The 19,853-nt window shown below is 38.6% G+C and overlaps 2 protein-coding genes across 5 annotated transcripts; both read right to left on the bottom strand.

The window, feature by feature from the left end:
* Window positions 1-259: 259 nt before the first annotated feature.
* On the bottom strand, window positions 260-7,228 carry LOC107775926 (sucrose transport protein SUC3). 2 transcript variants are annotated; one of them, XM_016595731.2, is made up of 14 exons: window positions 6,606-7,228; window positions 5,805-5,870; window positions 5,241-5,339; window positions 5,094-5,158; window positions 4,928-5,012; window positions 4,812-4,845; window positions 4,610-4,709; window positions 4,294-4,369; window positions 1,764-2,123; window positions 1,473-1,616; window positions 1,065-1,298; window positions 873-936; window positions 744-787; window positions 260-609 (listed from the first exon to the last, which is right to left on the bottom strand). In XM_016595731.2, exons 1-14 carry the CDS (start codon window positions 6,882-6,884, stop codon window positions 442-444), a joined length of 1,818 nt encoding a protein of 605 aa, XP_016451217.1. In that variant the 5' UTR covers window positions 6,885-7,228; the 3' UTR covers window positions 260-441. The 2 variants fall into 2 exon arrangements, with proteins under 2 accessions (XP_016451217.1, XP_016451218.1); XM_016595732.2 differs by having other exon boundaries at window positions 5,094-5,133; window positions 6,606-7,015.
* Window positions 7,229-8,021: 793 nt separating this feature from the next.
* LOC107775927 (binding partner of ACD11 1) lies at window positions 8,022-12,157 on the bottom strand. Of its 3 annotated transcripts, none has more exons than XM_016595733.2 (5): window positions 12,017-12,157; window positions 10,658-10,797; window positions 9,647-9,722; window positions 8,845-8,958; window positions 8,022-8,752 (listed from the first exon to the last, which is right to left on the bottom strand). In XM_016595733.2, the coding sequence occupies exons 2-5, from the start codon at window positions 10,771-10,773 to the stop codon at window positions 8,321-8,323; spliced, it is 738 nt and encodes a 245-aa protein (XP_016451219.1). In that variant the 5' UTR covers window positions 10,774-10,797; window positions 12,017-12,157; the 3' UTR covers window positions 8,022-8,320. The 3 variants fall into 3 exon arrangements, with proteins under 3 accessions (XP_016451219.1, XP_016451221.1, XP_016451220.1); XM_016595735.2 differs by having other exon boundaries at window positions 8,022-8,749; XM_016595734.2 differs by having other exon boundaries at window positions 11,946-12,082.
* Window positions 12,158-19,853: the final 7,696 nt, after the last annotated feature.

The following is a 19,853-nucleotide window of genomic DNA, read 5'->3' as shown; positions in this document are numbered from 1 at the left end:
CTGAGGAACCATACTATACCATGGCAGACACATCGATCATAGAAAAAATAGAATGAGCAGATCTATAACTACACATATACACGCTTCCACAGGAGCGATTAAATGGGATACTTTTTCACCATCGTATGTATATAATATCAACTTGGCTTCGTCCCTAGTATATAATATCTAAGAGTAATAAGTCTCTAAAACATCTCTATAAAATTGTCGAAAAATTGTAGAAAAATTGATTGCGACAAATTACTAAAATATCTAGATATTCACATATACGAATCAACACTCCTTCCTCATTATAGATGACAATTTACATTATACAAGAACGTCAAAAATTGGGGACAAATGAATTGAATATGAGTGGAAGTATCAGATATCTTTCACTACTATGCTTTTGTTGGTTCGTTAACATGCCCTACGTGTAATGAGTATAATGAACTAATTTACTCAACCAAAGTGGAAGCCAGTTGATTTGTAATTACTTGATAAATTTGGTAGTCTGAGCATTGCAAAAATGCCAGCAGCAAGTGCAGATAAAGATGCCAAGACAAATGCCGGTACGTTCCCTCCACCAAACAAAGCATCCCATGGACCGGCACCAAGTGAAACAATCATCTAAGAAAATAGAACAATATGTCAACCTTAACGTAAATTACAAAATACAAAGAAACTTAATTACATCCTCGCATATAAATATTGCGCACACAATAGAGATGAATAGCAATAATTGGATAGAAAGACAAAGTTACCTGCGGTACAACAATTGCAAGATTTAGGACTCCTATTGCCAACCCTGCAAAAGGCATACCAGTTTCAAATAATATAATATAAGGCCTTATCGTAAGACATGATAATATTTTAACAGATTGAACAAACACCTTGACCACCACCAGCATCAGCTGTCAACTCTGCTGTGATAGAGAAAGGAACACTGTAAGTGACCTGCAGGCATGTAAAGCAAAATGCATGAAAGGATGAACATGCACCCAAAAGTATCAATCCCCACAGAAATACAAGTCATATCTACTGTATGATCAGCTAATAGGTACAAAAACATAATTAAAACTTACAGCAAGAGGAATGCCAAGAAGCGAGAAAACAACCAAAGAAGCAATTTTAGTTGATTCAGTAGCTTCAATCACATGTTGAACTCCTCGCGAATGTGCACTGATAGAAACCACGCTAATGATAGCGGTGCTGGCCATGCAGGCAAATACAATGAGGTTGCTCACAGCCCAAACAAGTCTGGAACCAATCCACTTGCACATTGGCTCAATAAAAAAGGAGGTAATGCCAAGAACAACCTGCTCAGGGAGATTCATGACAATAACTTAAGACGTTAAAAATACTGGAGCAGTTATGAGAGAGGGAAACATAAATAAGCTCTCGATTGATCATTACTTCTAGTTAAGCTGCAAAACACCTATTATTAGATCTAAATAAAGGATAACTAGTGATTCTCAATTCTGAGTTCTTACAGAATTCAATAGCAAACCAAATGCACCTTCTCTGACACCTTGGTTATATGCTTTTACTTCAGCTGCTTCTCCTTTCGGGTCCCCATGATAGACTTCTCTCCCCATCCAATCCGTGTCAAAGAGGAAAAAGGGAAACCAGGACAACTGGTTGAAAGAACATAAAGATATATAATTAGCGGCAGTGGAAAGATCATGAGAAAAATAAAGAATAAAACTCATAGAGTATAGCGAAATGGGAAAATTGTACAGCTAGTTAAAAGCTTAAATCAGAAAAATCAGAAAGTTACTCACCCAAGTCAGAGCCATGACAATGAGAACCGAATGCATTGCGGGAGGCAAATGTCGTAAGCTGGTCAATAGATTAACCAAAACCGCTCCAGGGCTATCAGTGAAGCTATCACCTTGATCCTGCTCATGTCTCTGGTCTTCATTCTTTGGACTATTAATGGTTACATGACCCACCTCAGATTCATTATTGGTCACATTATTTATAGATTGTAACTCCGTTTTTGATTGAGAAAGGTCAAAGCTAGTATTCTGTGGACTATCCAACAGAGGAGCAGAATCTGATAAGCGATTGGTTTGCTTGAGTGACAGCGGGACTTCTTTGGCAAAGTGGAGAGTTACCAACGTGCATAGAGTCAAAAAGACCTGTTCACAGTCCAGAAAGAACTTTGAATGACAGAGAACGAGCATGAGTACTAGATCATGCCAGTAACAACACTAGAGAAGGTTTCATTTTTACTATGTTCAAGCTTAAGCATAGTACTAATTCTTCACAGTCATAACTCATAACACCTAATAATTAGAATATAAAAAGAAAAATTGTCTCCCTTAATTAGCTGATTGCGTTTAGAAATGCTAGTCAACAAAATGACTTCTGCGAATTACATAGTACTTAAAGCTCTTTAACAATATTTTAAGACTAAACACAAATAGCAGGAAAAGACACGGTCAACTTATTTGATGAACCCTTGATTCCAGGTTCTGGAATTCACAAGAAATGTAACTGAATCATGAGATATACACTGTTCAAAGGGAAACTCATAAGGTTACATTTCCTCCATTTTTTCTCTTTTTTTTACCACCTCTTAAAGCCAGAATTAAAGAATTGACCCTTTCTAACTGAAAACATGTTCAGTCTCACTGTTTGAAGCATAAATTTCATTGAAGCGCATCGTTTCAACTTTCACCCATGAAGCAATAAACCCGCCTCGCATGACTTCATCACTTTAAGCAACGGTGCAATGGCTTTTCACAGCACTTATCCAATTTTAGATGAAACAGATTCACATGAAGTGGAACGAATAATGAGAATTCATATAATGTAGCACGGCAGCATTTTTACGAACTTACACCATTTAACAAGACTGGTGGGATCTACGAAAAGTGACCAAATTAGACGGAGGATTGACCGGGATTTGATCACGTTTGACCAAGATGTTGACTTGGACACTTGGTTGACTAGCATTTGGACTTCTGGAAATGTCATTCTCATGACCAAATCACTTGTGGGCCACATGTCCACCCCACTTGGGCCACACGGCCTACCTAGCTTTTTCTTTTTTCTTTCGTGGAGAAAGGCCACATTATAAGCAGCACTAAATATATACAGGTGAACAGAACCAAATAAGGAACCCTTTTCCAGTCTTACAAGGATTCTAGGAGGCTAAGTACAGATTCGGCTTCATTAACAAACTCCTCCCAACACCAAAAGGAAAACAAAAGTGACAATTAAACTTAATCTGATGGGCCTAGGCCATTAGCTTAGCGTATAAATAGGAAGTGTTTAAGGTTGACTTCAACAAAATCTCTTGTGAGAGAACCTTTTTGTGGGATTGACCTTTACCTCTTCTTGAACCTCATCTTGTTGCTTCTTAGTAAGTGTTTGTATGAGTTCAATTCTCCTCTTCCTTGGATGAACCTTAGGGGTCGTTGGTACGCAGACTACTTTATCCCACTTGGGAGGTGCGATAAAATAATATCAAGTTTGATGGGTTAAGGTGGGATAAGATGGGATATCTAATCCTGGTACAAAGTTCATACTATGTTTGGTTGCCGGTAATAAATCCCGGGATAAATGTATACTGTCAACCAAATATAGTATAAATTTAATATCACACTTTATCCCACCTTATCCCACGTACCAAACAACCCCTTATAGTTGAATTGCTAGTTAGTTGGTTGAACATATATTTTTCTTGTGTTGACTAATTGCTTCTTCTATGTGAACCAATCCTTTATTTCTTCCAATTCTATCTTGGTTTGGGCTAACTGATAGTGTTAGCAAGGATTCAAGCTATCTATTGCTTGCTTTTGTGTTAACCTAGTTAATTAGTTCAACTCCTCCCTATCCTTTATGTTTATGTTATTCATCTTCTCTTTAGGGTTGTTGGGTTTTCCATCAATTTACATGAATCTTCTGGGGTTTCTTGTAGTCATTAGCCGACCATAACTAGCTTGGGATTCGGGAGTATATGTTGTCATTGAAATTTATCCAATTTCGGAAAGCCAAATTTCAACAATAGTATATCAGCAACTAGCAAGAGACAAGATGCATAAGAGGACATGATTAATGTTTTAAGACATTGTTTAAAAAAGATGCTTGAGGAATATCTTTATTAACTAAGGATGCAGGATGTGACGAGTAGATCCAAAAACTCCCTTTTATGTTCTTTTAGCAATATTTTTTGTCAATGTACATCCATAAAAAATGTAGAATAAAACATGTCGAACTAAAGTAGAAGATCCCATAAATCAAGATTCAAAAATAGAAATTACTATATCTATGCAAGGGCTCTATCGAGGACAAATAACTCACCACTGCAACTAAGAACGCTGCTTTGAGATTTCCACATGGCTCACAACAAGCTCTATTTGTCAAAAAGGGAAACCATCTGTCCAGACACAAAGTTTTGTCAAAGGCTACTTTAAGCATGTAATGATTTTGTGAACCAAATCTTAATTGAGAAAACAATTTTTTGCCACTAAAAGAGTAACAAATTTCAAAGTGTTGACCCTTAAGAAGAATGCTGAACAAGTGTTATTGTTCAAGCAGGATGTGGACTATCTTTTCATATAAGCATATACACATATAACATCACCATGTCACTTCAGATACGCAATAAAAAACCAACCTGTGCCAACCTCCACTGGCTCCAGCAGAAAATCCAAGAATGTTTCCAACAGCCATCCAGGAGCAGAACACAGCGTTTGCAGTATTTCTTTGATCAGGACCTACAATCAAGTTACAAAGACATCTGGATAACTCTCAACAAAAGGAGAACTGTATCAACTAATTGAAAGACAATTCTCCCTTCCATCTAATGGAGCTTTTACCTGACAAATCTGCCAAAAGAGCTCGAGCTGGACCCTGCCAACATAAAACAATTACGGTACCATCTATTAGAATCATCTAAACTCCTAGCAATAGTATTAACCTTTCAGATGCTAACCTGCACAGTATTATTAGCAAGATCGAGCATCCAAAACCCAACAACGAAGACAATAGCCGCTCTAGAGCGAGTGCCTTTGAAAGTGCTGTATTTTCAGACATTAATCAAAGACTTCACAGCTTATTCAGATAATACCAAAACTACAGGACCAAGAGAAAGAAAGAACCTGCAATGCTCTTTTGTGTCCCCCAATAAGTATCCTATGTCTGCAGAAAACCCGATAATTATCACCTAAATGACAAGATTAAGTTCAGCCAATTTAACTGGAACCAATTAATTCAATATAGGATAAACATAACTTCTAAATGCTTACAGCAATAGATATCATGACAGCTCCAACAAAAATGAAAGGCCTTCTTCTGCCATATTTCGAATGACATTTATCACTCCATATACCTACACAAGGTTGTACCTGAAAGAATGTCCAAGAAGAAAAGCTTCTAAGTTGAATAATCGATGGAGCTGCAGCAAAACTTCTCCACATATTTTGTGTGTAGCATATATCTGGCGACATTAATTTACTGAACAAAGGACAGACTTCTAGTGCTAGGAACAGACAAATTTTGCAGAGCTCCAAAAGAAAAAATTGTAATAGTTCAACAAGCCATATCTGCTAGGTTAAGTACCAGGGCTGAAGTCTTAACAAATTTTTGTTTAACGAGTTAATAAGATTTCAAAGTGTTGGAGCTTTTATGTAGTTGGCTCTGCAGGTGCAAAGGTTATCCCTATTTTATATCTTCAGGAATTAATCTCAGTAAAGCTGTTCTCACATCTCTGATCCTAATTACTGCCTTTCATCGTTTTAGATGGATGTTTTACCAAGTAATCTGCAATAAAATGCCATGATATTTCATATCAAATTGATTGTGACACCTACCACAAGGCCTGTAATAGGACCGCAAAGCCAAATAAAAGAAGAGAAGGCATGCTCTATGCCAAGTGTCTGCAAAACACAAAAAAGAAGAATTTTAGGCAAAGAAAAAGCTCAAAACGAGAAATAGGCAAAATAAAACCTAAAGCCACTGAAAAGATAGAAAATTGTAAGAATTCATTGCTCGAGGCTAGCGGAAAGCTGCTATGGCTTTTAAAGACCATTTCTGCACATCTTCGGATCAATATAATTGCAACTAAGATTACAGAAAAATCAAACCTTCTAATTTTTGGCATGAGCAAATTCCATGCCAGCCATAATGACATGAACATGATTTTGCTTTCTGTTTCTCTTATTTACTTAAAAACAAAGTATCAACTCTCAAAGGCGACATATCAAATGCAAGCTGTATTTAAAAGCCGTTAAGCTATTAAAGAGTGCTATTTGCTGAAATATTCAGTGTGACCTCTTATAGACTAAAATTGTTCCCTTATAGAAACCGAAATTTGGTACAGAAAGAAACTGTTCTCGGATGTACAGCTTTTTACCAAAAATAGAAACTGACTTCTTAGCTTTGAAAATAATGTCACCTCCATTAAACGAACTTTTCAATTGTGACTCAAATGGTTCCTTTCACTACCAGTATTATAAATGCATATGTCAAATAACATCTCTAACTCCATATCCAGTCAAACAAATCAAAACGAAACAGGTACACAAGTCAAATTAACATACTATCAAACTTCAGTTCAACACTATCATATATAAAATGGATCAGAGAGAGTCGTAGCGCAGAAATCAATGCACCTGAATGTAAGGAGTGAGGAGAGAGAGTTGCAAGGCCCAACCGAACTGAACACCGGCGGCGACGGTGCAACTGAGAATTAAAGTGAGTAAACTGTTCCGTACAGGCGGCGGCTGAGGAGGAGAATGTGAATCGTGTGATTCGCCATTGGAAACCCTAGGAGGAGAAGATGAATCACTGTGGATCTCTAAATGAGTAAACCGAGATGATTCATCAACGTTAACTAATTCCACTTCCTGCTTTAAATTCTTGTACGGTACTCTTATCGACACCGCATCCATAATTGAATTTAGATCTGTTTCAGTTACAATTACAGCTACAAACTTAAATTGATTATTTTTTTCGGTATCACATTCGATCTGGAAAATGGAAATGCGTTAGCTAAGATATCAAAATTGAAGCTCAGCTGTATGAACCGTGATGGAGTGAAAATACGTCAAATATTTTTTAATTTTACAGGGAAACGACGTCGGATTGTTGATTCGGTAAGCGTTGGATTCAAAGGAGGGTGCTTGACTTTTTCCTAAAGGCAAACAAAGAAGACGTAAGACCACCGACGGCGATGGGTTAGGAGGCGAGCGAGGGAGGGGTGGGGGTGGAGTCGGGTTTAAGAATAGTCTAATGTAAGAATTTCACTTTCCTTGTTATGTCATTTTGTCATTGTGGCATGACACGAGAGTCCTTTGTGACATAACAACAGGAACATTTGTAATTTTCATATACTACTTTCTTATGATATGCTTCTGAATAAGACAATTTAATAATATGCTCTTCAATTGTACAATTCAATAGTCAAAATATTAACAACAACCTAATAGGATAACGAAAGAGAATGACACAACAACATGTAATAATACAGACCTATGAATATTATTCAAAAAGGACAGTCCGGTGTACAAAGCATCTTGCCTTCACGCAGGGTCCGGAAAGAGCCGCAACCTAAGGGAGTGTAATGTAAGCAGCCTACCTGATACAAGCATCAATGAATAATTTCACGGCTCGAACTCGTAACCTATAGGTCACACAAAGACAACTTAACCGTTGCTTCAAACATTTATGGAAACATTTCAACTCAAATATTGTCCAAACACCTACTGAATTTCGTGGATCTTTTATTTTTCTTAATGTACCCATGTAAGATATGATATTGATATGAGTACTCCATGCAAATTCTTCTTAATACGCTAAAACTTAGCAATAAACAAAATTTCACACACTTATCAAATACTTATGTACATCATAGCCAGCAACCGAGTCCAGTTTACATAGAGGGATAAAAGATTGTTCATCAGTTGTCGAAAGCAGCCTCCTTAAATCTAATCTTAAAATTTGTATCTTGAGAGCAGATTCTAACAAGTCATCTTTACAAAGAATTTTAGCACAACTGCATGTTGCAAGACCAGTAAAAAAACCTCCAATAAACTGAAGAAAATTTCTGCTCAAACACGTATTATCTACTGTATGTCCTTTACAACATCGACCTGATATCCAACAAAAGTGGAAAGGAAACACCAGTCTGATTTCAGCTGAATCAATATCAGCACAATCCATTCAAATCACAACTCTAGACCACACAACCCAGAGGACTAATACCAGTGCCAATGAAAGGGATACTGCATGCGACAGGCATAAAAGTATATACTCTAGAAAACTACATCAACTAGCACTATTCTCATATAGAAGAATCTAAGCTGCATGGCAGTTGCTCTGAATCTTCTCATTTGTTAATGCCTCGGCTACCCAAATCAGCTGCAGCTTTAGCCGCTTTACTTAAAGCACCAGACATCCAAAGAGCTCCTTTGGAAAAGTAGCTACTGTTAACAACAGCACTTGCAGCAGAGACAGCAGTTCTACCTGTAGCTGACACAGCTGATCTGGTGGTATCCGATATGTGATACCTCTGATCCACAGATCTGGCCACTTCAACCCCGGCACAAAACTTGTCGGTGAGGCCGATTCTCTCACTCAAATCAGCAACCTTGGAGACTGCAGTTGCTGACAGCGCATGAGATTCGTCAAAAGCTTTGGCTTTCCCTAATGCGCCTTTTCCAAGAATATACCCTTTAGATAGCATGGTTTTAACCACATCTTGAGTCATCATCACAGCTTCCCCAGCAGAAGAAACAAAATGCTGTCCCTGGGGGTCCTGCTGGAATTATAAATCCACTCATTAGAAATACACACCTCATTCATAGAGAAACGAGTACCATACAGATAGGAAAGCAGGAGGCAAGAACATACACTTGAACGACTTTCCTCTTGAGGTCTCCATGATGAATGATCCCAATAAGCAAATTCATCTTGGTAGTGACCCCAGCTGGTTATGCACACACGTTGATCCAAAATGGTAGCCCCCTGAGAGAAGTTAGTTATAAATGAGAACCATTCAATCAAAATATACATCTTAAGGAAAAATTAGTTTGGTGCGAAAAATAAAAAATTACATCTATCAACAATAAATTATATTTATATGTAACTGAATCTAAGTGCACAGAGATGTATGCAGAATCAAAATAATACTAAGGGGTTCATTGCTTGGATTTTGAGACCAAGCAAATTCATGAGAAGCGTTACAGGAGAATAGGACATCCAATTACCGCAAAGAAGATGAGCATTTTGACCAACTATAACTGGCGATATAATAAAACAATACCTTGTCGAGCAACACCAACATTACTTTAAGCTCTATGAAAACAGCTCGAGGAAAAAGAAAGTCTTTGCATTGTTGTGACAAATGGAAGGGTTTCAAATTATTGGTCCAACAATATTTATATTGGAACTCAAACATCAATATCGAGGTCTTGCCCTCACTCTCAAAGCACATACCATTTTGTTTAAGTCCAGTAGATGAACTATTTTACATTCAACACACACAAGTTAAAAAAAAATGAAAGTAACACATAATCCATTCATTTAACACCACATGGAACCAGAATTAGCAACTGTCAAATTGTAGACAGAATGCAATTCTATGCTGCTTATTCAGAGACCTAAACCTTACTCACTATACAACTAAACCAATAAACCATCTGAAGGAACTTACACTCAGTAAGACAGCTGTTTCCAAGGCATGAGGATTTCTAAATGTCACATAGGCTGTACTTGCATGTTCACCAGCTCTGCATTCTCAACCACAAGCATAAACTCAATCAACGACCAAAATTTTTTATACAGTAACTTATGGAAAAAGCAGGAATGAAATACATGCTGTGTGTTATGAGGCCAACTTGGCATAAAGTTCCTCGATTACATGATTGATTTTCACAAAATAACAACAAAAGTAGTAATATTGAAGCCTAATGTGATTTGTAAACAGTTGGCTGACTCAAAAAGCTCCTGTGAGGTATAAGACTTCAGTGGTGCTCCACATTTCTTCAAATTACAATAAAAATAGGTATCAACAAAAAGGCTGTGCAAACACTACTCTACACACATATTGTACTTTGGAAGGGTAAAGAGAAAGTAAAAGATAAGTACCATAAGTGAAATTTTTCCTGCTTTTCATTTGCTAAAGGACATAGCGACAATACTGGATTCTCAGAACAAACAATGAGACATAAAGATACAGTTTTGCCAAATAATCAACTAATTATGTCACAGACAAGACCAAATTATGAACAGATATAGATGCATATCCCCGAACACCAAATCCCTTTTGTTTTGCTCAACCTACATATGGCATACTTGCTCTATCCTGATACAAACATTTCAGAAGATTCAAAAGCTTTCAAGATTAGAAAAGAAAACAAGATAATAACCCAAGAAACAATAGTGGCTACAAAACTTGTTTATCGTACGTATATCAAGCTAAGTGTATTAGAAAAGATGATCTTACATTGTACGTACAATACAATTAAGGGGTCGGTTTGAACTTTGAGGGATTTGAAGAAATTGAAACAAAAGAAAAACAAGGAAGATACATTCGTGAGTTCAAAGATATAACTCTACTCATAATTTCCCTTCCAATTCGTTTCTTTTCATCCTAAACCATTGACACGGAAATATAGAGTATGAGTGATAAAATTGTAAATGCACTCCCAGATATTAAACACACCTGACAATCTCAACATGTTCAATTGCCCCACAGAAACCAAAGAAATCATGAACATCCTTTTCAGTAGTATTAGGAGAAAGACCTGTAACTTCTGCTGTATAACCCCCTGGATTCATATCTGCTGATTTAACTCTGCTTTACTGAGAGCAAAGAAATTAGGCATCAGATAAACTGAACTTTATACAACTTAGGCCATCGGTATACCGTACCACCTATCAGGCCCAAATATTATTTGTGATATATGCACAATAAGAAAATAACCATAAGCATCAGCAAAAAAAGTAAAAACTCAGAACATTCACACATCTACTAAAGAAGCTCGCTAAACTAATAATCTACAGAAGAAGAAATCACATCCTAGACAGCTGGTTGTTTTTATTGCACCAGCATGCATACTCATCAAAAGAGCACAGAAACCTAGGATTTTCCTGACAAAGATGTCATTATTCGATGCAAGTTAAGATTTGACAAGGTCCGTCGAATAGCACAAACCCATTACTACACACACACATAATTTTTCTTTTTACAACCGAAAAATCCCCGAGGACCGGTGACACATGGCTTCTCCACTTAAATACCATGCTTTTGTCTGTAGCAGGGTTCGAACCAGTGATGTGCGCCTAATCCACACATGCGTTGCGCTCTTACTACTAGACCAACACCCTGGGGGACAAACCACAGAAGTTGGAAAAAGAGGGGGAAATCATATCCGAGATCCAATTAAGGGCACTATTACCAAATCTCCAACTTCAATGCTTATAAACATATCCAACTGACTAAAGAGGAAACAAATGGTACTACAGCCGAGCAGCCCAAAAAGAGCCCAAATGGAGAAAGTACAACAGACTATTAACCAGTCAACATTATATTCCAACAAATTGATTAAAAAAAAGAGTACCCAATCTAGCTATCAGTAAATCGATTTACAGCAGGTTCAAGAAAACAAACAAACCATCCCCCCCCCCCCCCCGCCCGCCGCCAAAAAAAAAATTATCAACCATAGTTCTGTTTCATCCTTTTTCATAAATTTAACACTAAAATTAGCAAGAACAGCTTTAAAACCTAACTATAAAACCAACAAAGATCTCTGTATGTTTTTTTTCTTAATACCGAACAACGATTATGCTCAAATTATCAACAATTCCAATCGTAATTTAGAATTATCCAAGCATAAATGATATAAACAACATCAGTGTGATCATAATGTGCAATTACCGCACAAATTCAACCTACAAGTACTCCAATTTTATTTTTATTTTTCGCAAAGAAGAAAAAGACGAGAGAATACCTAGAAATCTAATTTGATAAATGGATTGATAAAGCTGATGAATAAATCCATAACTAAAAACTGAGACATACCTTCACTGGGTTTAGATGAAAGAGGGAAAGAAAAAGAGTCGGTGTGAAAGTGAAGCTTTCCAGTATTCAGTAGCGTATGTATGAAGTATCTTTTGTTGGTGAGCGGTTGATCCCTTTTGAAAAAGAACAAAAGCCAATAAACCCAAAATCGGTTTCCCCTTTTTATTTTCCCACTTACATATTGTTTGGATGGTTGTTACCCGTCTTATTGTATGGTATTATTATTTTATATACGATGTTTGTTTTGGTTGTTACTTAAATTTTATTATCTCGTATTGTTAAATCCGTCGTTACATAATGATGAAATGTGCTACTTTATGTAACGACTAATTTGGTATGGTCGTGTCGTTGCATTATCTTTTTATCTCAATCTCATCCTTCATTATTATTAATAATTTTATTTGATCATTTATCCTACTTTTTATATAATAATTTTACTCTGTTTCATAATTTTTCTTTATAATATTGCAAGTTTATTCTTCATATTGCTGGTGTGTGATATCATGAAATGATGGCAAACGACACAATCTATCCAAACATTGTATTTACCAAACGATACAGTACAATACAATACGATACGATACATTATGAAACGATACGTAACAATCATCCAAACAAGTTGTTACTTGTTTGGTAATGTTAGGATTATAATATAAGTAATTCCTGAATTATTTAGTATTATTTTGTAATTAAAATATTAGTATATAATTTAAAATATGCATTTGATTCGAAATTTGATAGATTTGGATAAAAAAAATTGTTCCAATTTTGATCTTGGATATTCTAGAAATGATAATGACATTGACTTTTGACCTTAGATATTCTAGTGATGATAAACCTAACAGTGGGTATACACATTCCTAAATGTTATATCGAGAGTAGAATTTTAATCACGATAATCCAACAGCCCCTAGAGTATAACTCTTCTCAACCTAAAAAAGAATAATTGCATCAAATAATTTTTGTACTTTAAATATTTTGACTATAAACATTTGTATCATTTTAGAGCCGTTTGGTTGTTAGAAGAATAGGTTTATATACGGTCGAAATCGGATTCGTCAATTCTTTGACCAATCGAGGCTGAAACATGGCAGGTCAAAGCTCGAGCTCGAGTTATATCGAACCAAGGCGCAAAATTAGATCGTCGAGCTGATGACCCCGAGACCGACCAAGATCGAGGGAAACTTATCGAGCCAAATAACGGAAAGCCAAAATATTCGCAATCGGTCGAGGATCACGGCGGAAATCTCGGCACGTATCAAGAAGAGGCCGATTAACTAGCAAATCATGAGTTTTTTACCTTGTATAGAATTATAACAAAAGTAGAACACCCCTACTATATAAAGGGGGTTCTGATCATTTATATGATACATTGTAACACGCATAAAAGAAAGCAATATACTGATCATTTCTAGTTCTTATCACCTTGTCGTTCAGTTCTAATACTAGTTGAGACATTTCTTGGCTCGAGGGTGATCAAAATCAGAGGCTAAGGCTATTTAATTTTGTGGTTTGCATTTATTTTCTTATTATTAATTTCAATATTAATCTATCTTCTTAATTTGTATCAAGTTATATCACATATCCTTAAAATCGCGTACAAATTCAATTGTTATTCAATTTTAAGGGTAAACAGTTTGGCGCCCACCGTGGGGCTAAGAATAATAGTGATTACCTAGTACAAACTTTCATAACACATACTATTTTACACTTGTTCTTTGGAGTATCTTTGATTCCAGGACCAAAATGTCGAACTCTCAGTCAGCACCCCTACACGTTGACAATGATTTCGGCCACCACGGCGAAAGTGATAAAATAGCACCAGGGAATGACGCTCCCCCGATTGGCCTCGATGAAGTTCCGGCTGTAGATCCAATCGACGTTAGCTTACATGTAGCCATCAATGCAAATTTGGTTGTCGATCCCGATGGCAGCATCAGTGAAGATGTTCGATCAGCCGCTCAACGCACTCATGGCTATGAAGATGGCAAGATCAGCCTGCGATTGATCTTCGAAATGTTGCAGGCTCAACAGGAAGCGATAGTCCAGCTTCAAAACCAGAATTACCCACCGAGTAGGATCGATCCCGAGCCATCCCAAGAAGTTGTTCACAGGGTCGAATCGGTTTCAAGGAAATCAAACGAGAAAGAATCCGAGACCAGTCCTACAATCATGGAGATTCTCGAAGAACTGACAAAACGAATTGAGTCGGGAGAAAAGAAGATCGAGAAAAACGACAAGAAGGTGGAAACTTACAACTTCAGGGTCGATCAAATCCCGGGGGCACCGCCAATATTAAAAGGACTGGGCTCCAAAAAGTTTGTGCAAAAACCTCCCCCCCCCCCCCGAGCGCATCTCCAAAGCCGATCCCCAAGAAGTTCCGCATGCTAGAGATTCCAAAGTACAATGGAACGACCGATCCGAATGAGCATGTCACCTCTTACACATGTGCTATCAAAGGGAATGATCTAGAGGATGACGAGATCGAATCTGTCTAGCTAAAGAAATTTGTAGAGACCCTGTCAAAGGGAACTATGATATGGTACCATAATTCTGTTGACTTATTTGTTATGCTTGCAGATTCTTTCGTAAAGGCACACGTCAGGGCCATCAAGGTCGAAACCAGAAAGTTCGACCATTTCAAGGTAAGGCAGAAGGACAATAAAATGCTCAAAGAATTCGTGTCTCGATTACAAATGGAATGGATGGACCTACCACCGGTCACTGATGATTGGGTTGTTCAAGCTTTCCCTCAAGGACTCAATGTTCGAAGCCCGGTGGCTTCGCAGCAGTTGAAGCAGAATCTGATAGAGTACCCGGCTATTACTTGGGCGGATGTGCATAATCGGTACCAATCAAAGATCAGGGTCGAAGACGATCAACTTAGGGCTCCTTCCGGGTCCGTTTATCCTATCAGACCCATCGATAGAATCAAGAGGGATATTGACCGAGAACTGAGTTGAACAGAGAGAGATACCGGTCGTATAATGGAGATCGTAGAAGTAGCAGATCTGGGCAAAATTCTGCATGAAATGAAAGGAGAAGTGATTGAATCCAGAGCTCTCGAGGGATCATGAGTAGGAATGGCTTGGATAGACCTATCGGACCTAAAGAAGCACCACGATTATCAGAGTACAACTTTAATGTTGATGCAGCTGCCATCGTATCGGCTATCGGAAGCATCAAAGATACCAAGTGGCCTCGACCTTTACAAACCGATCCAGCCCAAAGGGATCCCAACCAAATATGCAAATATCATGGCACACATGGCCAAAGAACGGAGGATTGTCGACAATTGAGAGAAGAAGTAGCCCGGTTATTCAACAACGGGCACCTTCGGGAATTTCTGAGCGACCGAGCCAAGAATCATTTTAGAAGCAGGATTCCAATAAACAAAACAAGCAAGACGAACATCAACATGTCATTCATATGATCATCGGAGGGGTCAATGTTCTTCAAGGTCCGATGTTAAAGCGCACCAAAGTATTGGGAAAAACGGACCCGAGATTACATACCAGAAGGAACTTTATCTTTGAACGACAAGGATGCAGAAGGAATCATGTAGCCCCATAATGATGCATTGTAATATTCTGTACTTATGAATAAAACTCAAGTTAAACGTGTATTAATTGATCCAGGTAGTTCGGCTAATATCATTCGATCGAGGGTCGTAGAGCAACTCAGCCTACATGACCAAATCGTGCATGCGGCCCGAGTGCTAAACGGATTTAACATGGCTTGCAAAACTACTAAGGGAGAAATAACGTTACTGGTAAATGTAGCCGGTACGACCTAGGAGACCACGTTTTATGTGATCGAAGGGGACATGAGGTACAACGCCCTATTCTGTAGGCCATGAATCCACAACATGAGGGTTATGCCCTCGACCCTTTACCAGGTATTAAAATTTCCAACACCGGAAGGGATCAAGACGGTCTACGGGGAGCAACCCGCCACAAAGGAAATGTTTGTCGTCGATGAAATAATTCTGATATCAATGCTCTCATCGACAAAGGAGCCAGGTTCGAAAGCAAAATAGGAAGCCAAATAGCAATCACCGATGCCAGCCTCGACCCAACCGAACAAGAAGGGGACTGACGAAGATGATGATTGCGGGGTTCCTTGATCCTTTACAGTTCCTGATGATTCCAACGCTACTAAATCAAAGGTTGAAGAGCTGGGGTAGGTCGTATTGATTGAACATTTTCCCGATCAAAAGATATACCTAGGTATGAGGTTAACACCCGAGCTCAAGAAAAAACTCATTCAATTTCTTATAGCTAACATGGATTTGGGTCACATCTCGATATGATAAGGATCATCACTACTCACAAGCTGAGCCTGGACCCGAAATTCCATCCAGTCAAGTAGAAAAAGAGACCCCAGTCCGATATCAAGCATGCTTTCATCAAGGACGAAGTAACTAAACTCTTTAATCCATCTGGGAGGTCAAATACCCGGAATGGTTAGCAAATGTAGTAGTAGTCCCTAAAAAAGGAAACAAACTAAGAATGTGTGTGGATTATAAAGATTTAAATAAGGTATGCCCCAAAAACTCTTTCCCTTTGCCTAACATCGATCGTATGATCAATGCTACGGTCGGCCACGAGATCCTCAATTTTCTCGATGCCTACTCTGGGTACAACCAAATACAGATGAACCTGGATGATCAAGAAAAGACCTCCTTCATCACTAAGTATGGCATATACTGTTATAATGTAATGCCATTTGGATTAAAAAATATTGGTGCCACTAACCAACACCTAGTAAACCGAATGCTCGAAGAAAAAATAGTGAAATCCATGAAAGTTTACATTGATGGTATGTTAGTTAAGTCCCTACAAGTAGAGGACCATTTAAAATATTTGCAGGAAACCTTCAGTATATTGAAGAAGTACAACATGAAGCTGAATCCAAAAAAAGTGCGTGTTCGGAGTCGGATCGGGTAAATTTCTTAGGTTTATGGTGTCCAACAGAGGAATTGCGATCAACCCTGAAGAGATCAAAGCTATCAAGGATATCACGGTAGTGGATAATGTCAAGGTCGTACAAAGGCTAACCGGGTATATTTTCGCCCTAGGGCAATTCATCTCGAGATCTTCCGATAAGAGCTATCGATTTTTCTCATTACTGAAGAAGAAAAATAACTTCACATGGACCCAGGAATGCCAACGGGCCTTAGAAGAGCTTAAGCGATATCTATCGAGCCCGTTATTGCTTCACACACTGAGGGCAGATGAATGACTATACTTGTATTTAGCAGTATCAAAAATAGCGGTAAGTGGAGTCCTAGTCCGGGAAGAACAAGGTACACAATTTCCAAGTTATTATTTTAGCAGGACCTTAGGTGAGGCCGAAACTAGATATCCTCACATAGAAAAATTGGCACTCGCTTTGCTAAGTGCCTCTAGGAAACTGAGACCATATTTTCAGCGCCATCCTATATGTGTTGTGACAACCTACCCATTACGAAATACAATGCACAAACTCGAACTCTCGGGATGATTGGCCAAATGGGCCGTAGAAATCAGCGGGTACGATATCGAATATCAGCCTCAGACATCCATTAAATCTCAAATTTTGGCAGATTTCGTTGCTGACTTTACGCCGATCGTAATATCCGAAGTCGAAAGAGAGTTATTGGTAAACTCAGGGGCGTCTTTGGAAATCTAGACCCTCTTTACAGATGGTGCCTCGAACGCAAAAGGGTCCAGACTTGGCATCGTACCGAAGCCACCCACAGGTAATATAGTTAGATAATCCATTAGAACTGTGAAATTGACTAACAACGAGGGCGAATATGAGGCCATGATTGCAGGTCTCGAACTGGCCAAAAGCTTGGGGCAGAGGTGATCGAAGTTAAGTGTGACTCCCTCCTTATACTGAACTAAGTTAACGGAACGTTCGAAGTCAGAGAAGAACGAATGCAAAGGTACCTAGATAAGTTACAAGTAACATTACATCGGTTCAAAGAATGGACTTTGCAGTACGTGCCTCAAGATCAAAATAGTGAGGTTGATGCCCTTGCAAACTTAGGGTCGTCGGTCGAAGACGACGAGCTTAACTCGAGGGCAGTCGTACAACTCATGAGGTCGGTAGTAGAAGAAGGTCACGCCAAAATAAACTCCATAAGCTTAACCTGGGATTGGAGAAATAAATACGTAGAGTATTTGAAGACCGGGAAACTTCTCTCAAATCCAAAAGAATCGAGAGCCCTGCACACAAAAGCAGCCCGATTCAGCTTGTCCGAGGATGGAACCTTGTTCTGAAGAATGTTCGATGGCCCACTAGCAATATGTCTAGGACCGATAGATACCGAGTGTGTTCTAAGGGAAGTTCGCGAGGGCATCTGCGAAAATCATTCAGTCATCGAATCATTGGTTCAAAAGGTGATCAGAGCCGGCTATTATTGGATCGATATGGAAAAGGATGCAAAAGAGTTCGTACGAAAATGTGACAAGTGCCAAAGATATGCTCCGATGATTCACCAACACAGGGACTTTTGCATTCGGTCTTATCGCCATGGACATTTATAAAGTTGAGAATGGACATCGTCGGCCCTCTTCCATGGGCACCGATTAAGGCTCAATTTATTTTATTTATGACCGACTATTTTTCTAAATGGATTGAAGCACAGGCATACGAGAAGGTCAGGGAGAAGGAAGTCATCGACTTAATTTGGGACCACATCATATGTCGTTTTGGGATGCAATCTAAAATTGTATGTGACAATGGGAAACAATTTATCGGCAGCAAAGTGACCAAGTTTCTCGGAGATCATAAGATCAAAAGAATTTTATCAACACTTTATTACCCTAGTGGGAACGGACAAGCCGAATCAACCAACAAAACCATAATCCAAAACCTTAAGAAAAGGTTGACCAACGCCAAGGGAAATGAGAATGAGGTCTTATCTGAAGTTCTTTGGGCATATCGCACAACCTCAAAGTCCAGCACCGGGGCTACCCCGTTCTTATTGGTTTATGGCGCTAAAGCTCTAATACCGGTTGAAGTCAGGGACCCAAGTATCAGATTCTGATATGCAACAAAGGAATCAAATAACGAAGCCATGAATACGAGCCTAGAGCTATTGGATGAAAGGCGTGAAGCCGCCCTTGTTCGATTGGCCGCCCAAAAGCAATGGACCGAGAGGTATTACAATCGAAGGGCCAACATTCGATACTTCAATGTTAGGGACTTAGTACTAAGGAAGGTCACATTGAACACGGAATTCGAACGAAGTAAAACTGGGTCCGAACTGGGAAGGACCGTACCGGATTCTCGAGGTCACCGGGAAAGGATCCTATAAGCTCAAAATGATGAATGGAAAACAACTACCGAACAATTGGAACATAACTCACCTAAAATGGTATTACTGCTAAGGTATGACCCCATTTCATTTCCTTTTATTTTCGGACTAACACTTGCAGGTGGTCCACAAGGAGCGGCACAAAGTCTTTAGGTCTAAAAGCACGCGTTGCACTCTTTTTTCCTTGAATTGTTTTTATCCCAAATGGGGTTTTCGGCAAGGTTTTTAACGAGGCAACAGTGGATTGTGCTAACTTAGAATCAAAGACCGCTCATGAATCAGTGTTGAAGATCGCATTAATGGTACCCGAGGTTCTTCTACAATCAACCTCGAATACTGGGAGGCATTACCCCCAGATATGCATTACCCACGGATATCAACTTTAGCGAGGAAATTACTTCGTAAAGGAAGGGTCTCGATTGGTAGGATTTATTGTAAGGGCCAAACGGTCAAACGAACCATGCCCACATAGATTGCTCGAGCCCTAGCATTAAATATGTATACATGTATAACTATTGTTTTAGAAAA

The sequence above is a fragment of the Nicotiana tabacum genome, chromosome 20 (genome assembly GCF_000715075.1).
Source record: "Nicotiana tabacum cultivar K326 chromosome 20, ASM71507v2, whole genome shotgun sequence".
Lineage (NCBI taxonomy): Eukaryota > Viridiplantae > Streptophyta > Magnoliopsida > Solanales > Solanaceae > Nicotiana > Nicotiana tabacum.
Note: the sequence above shows the minus strand (reverse complement) of the source record. Positions and strands in the feature narration are given on the sequence as shown.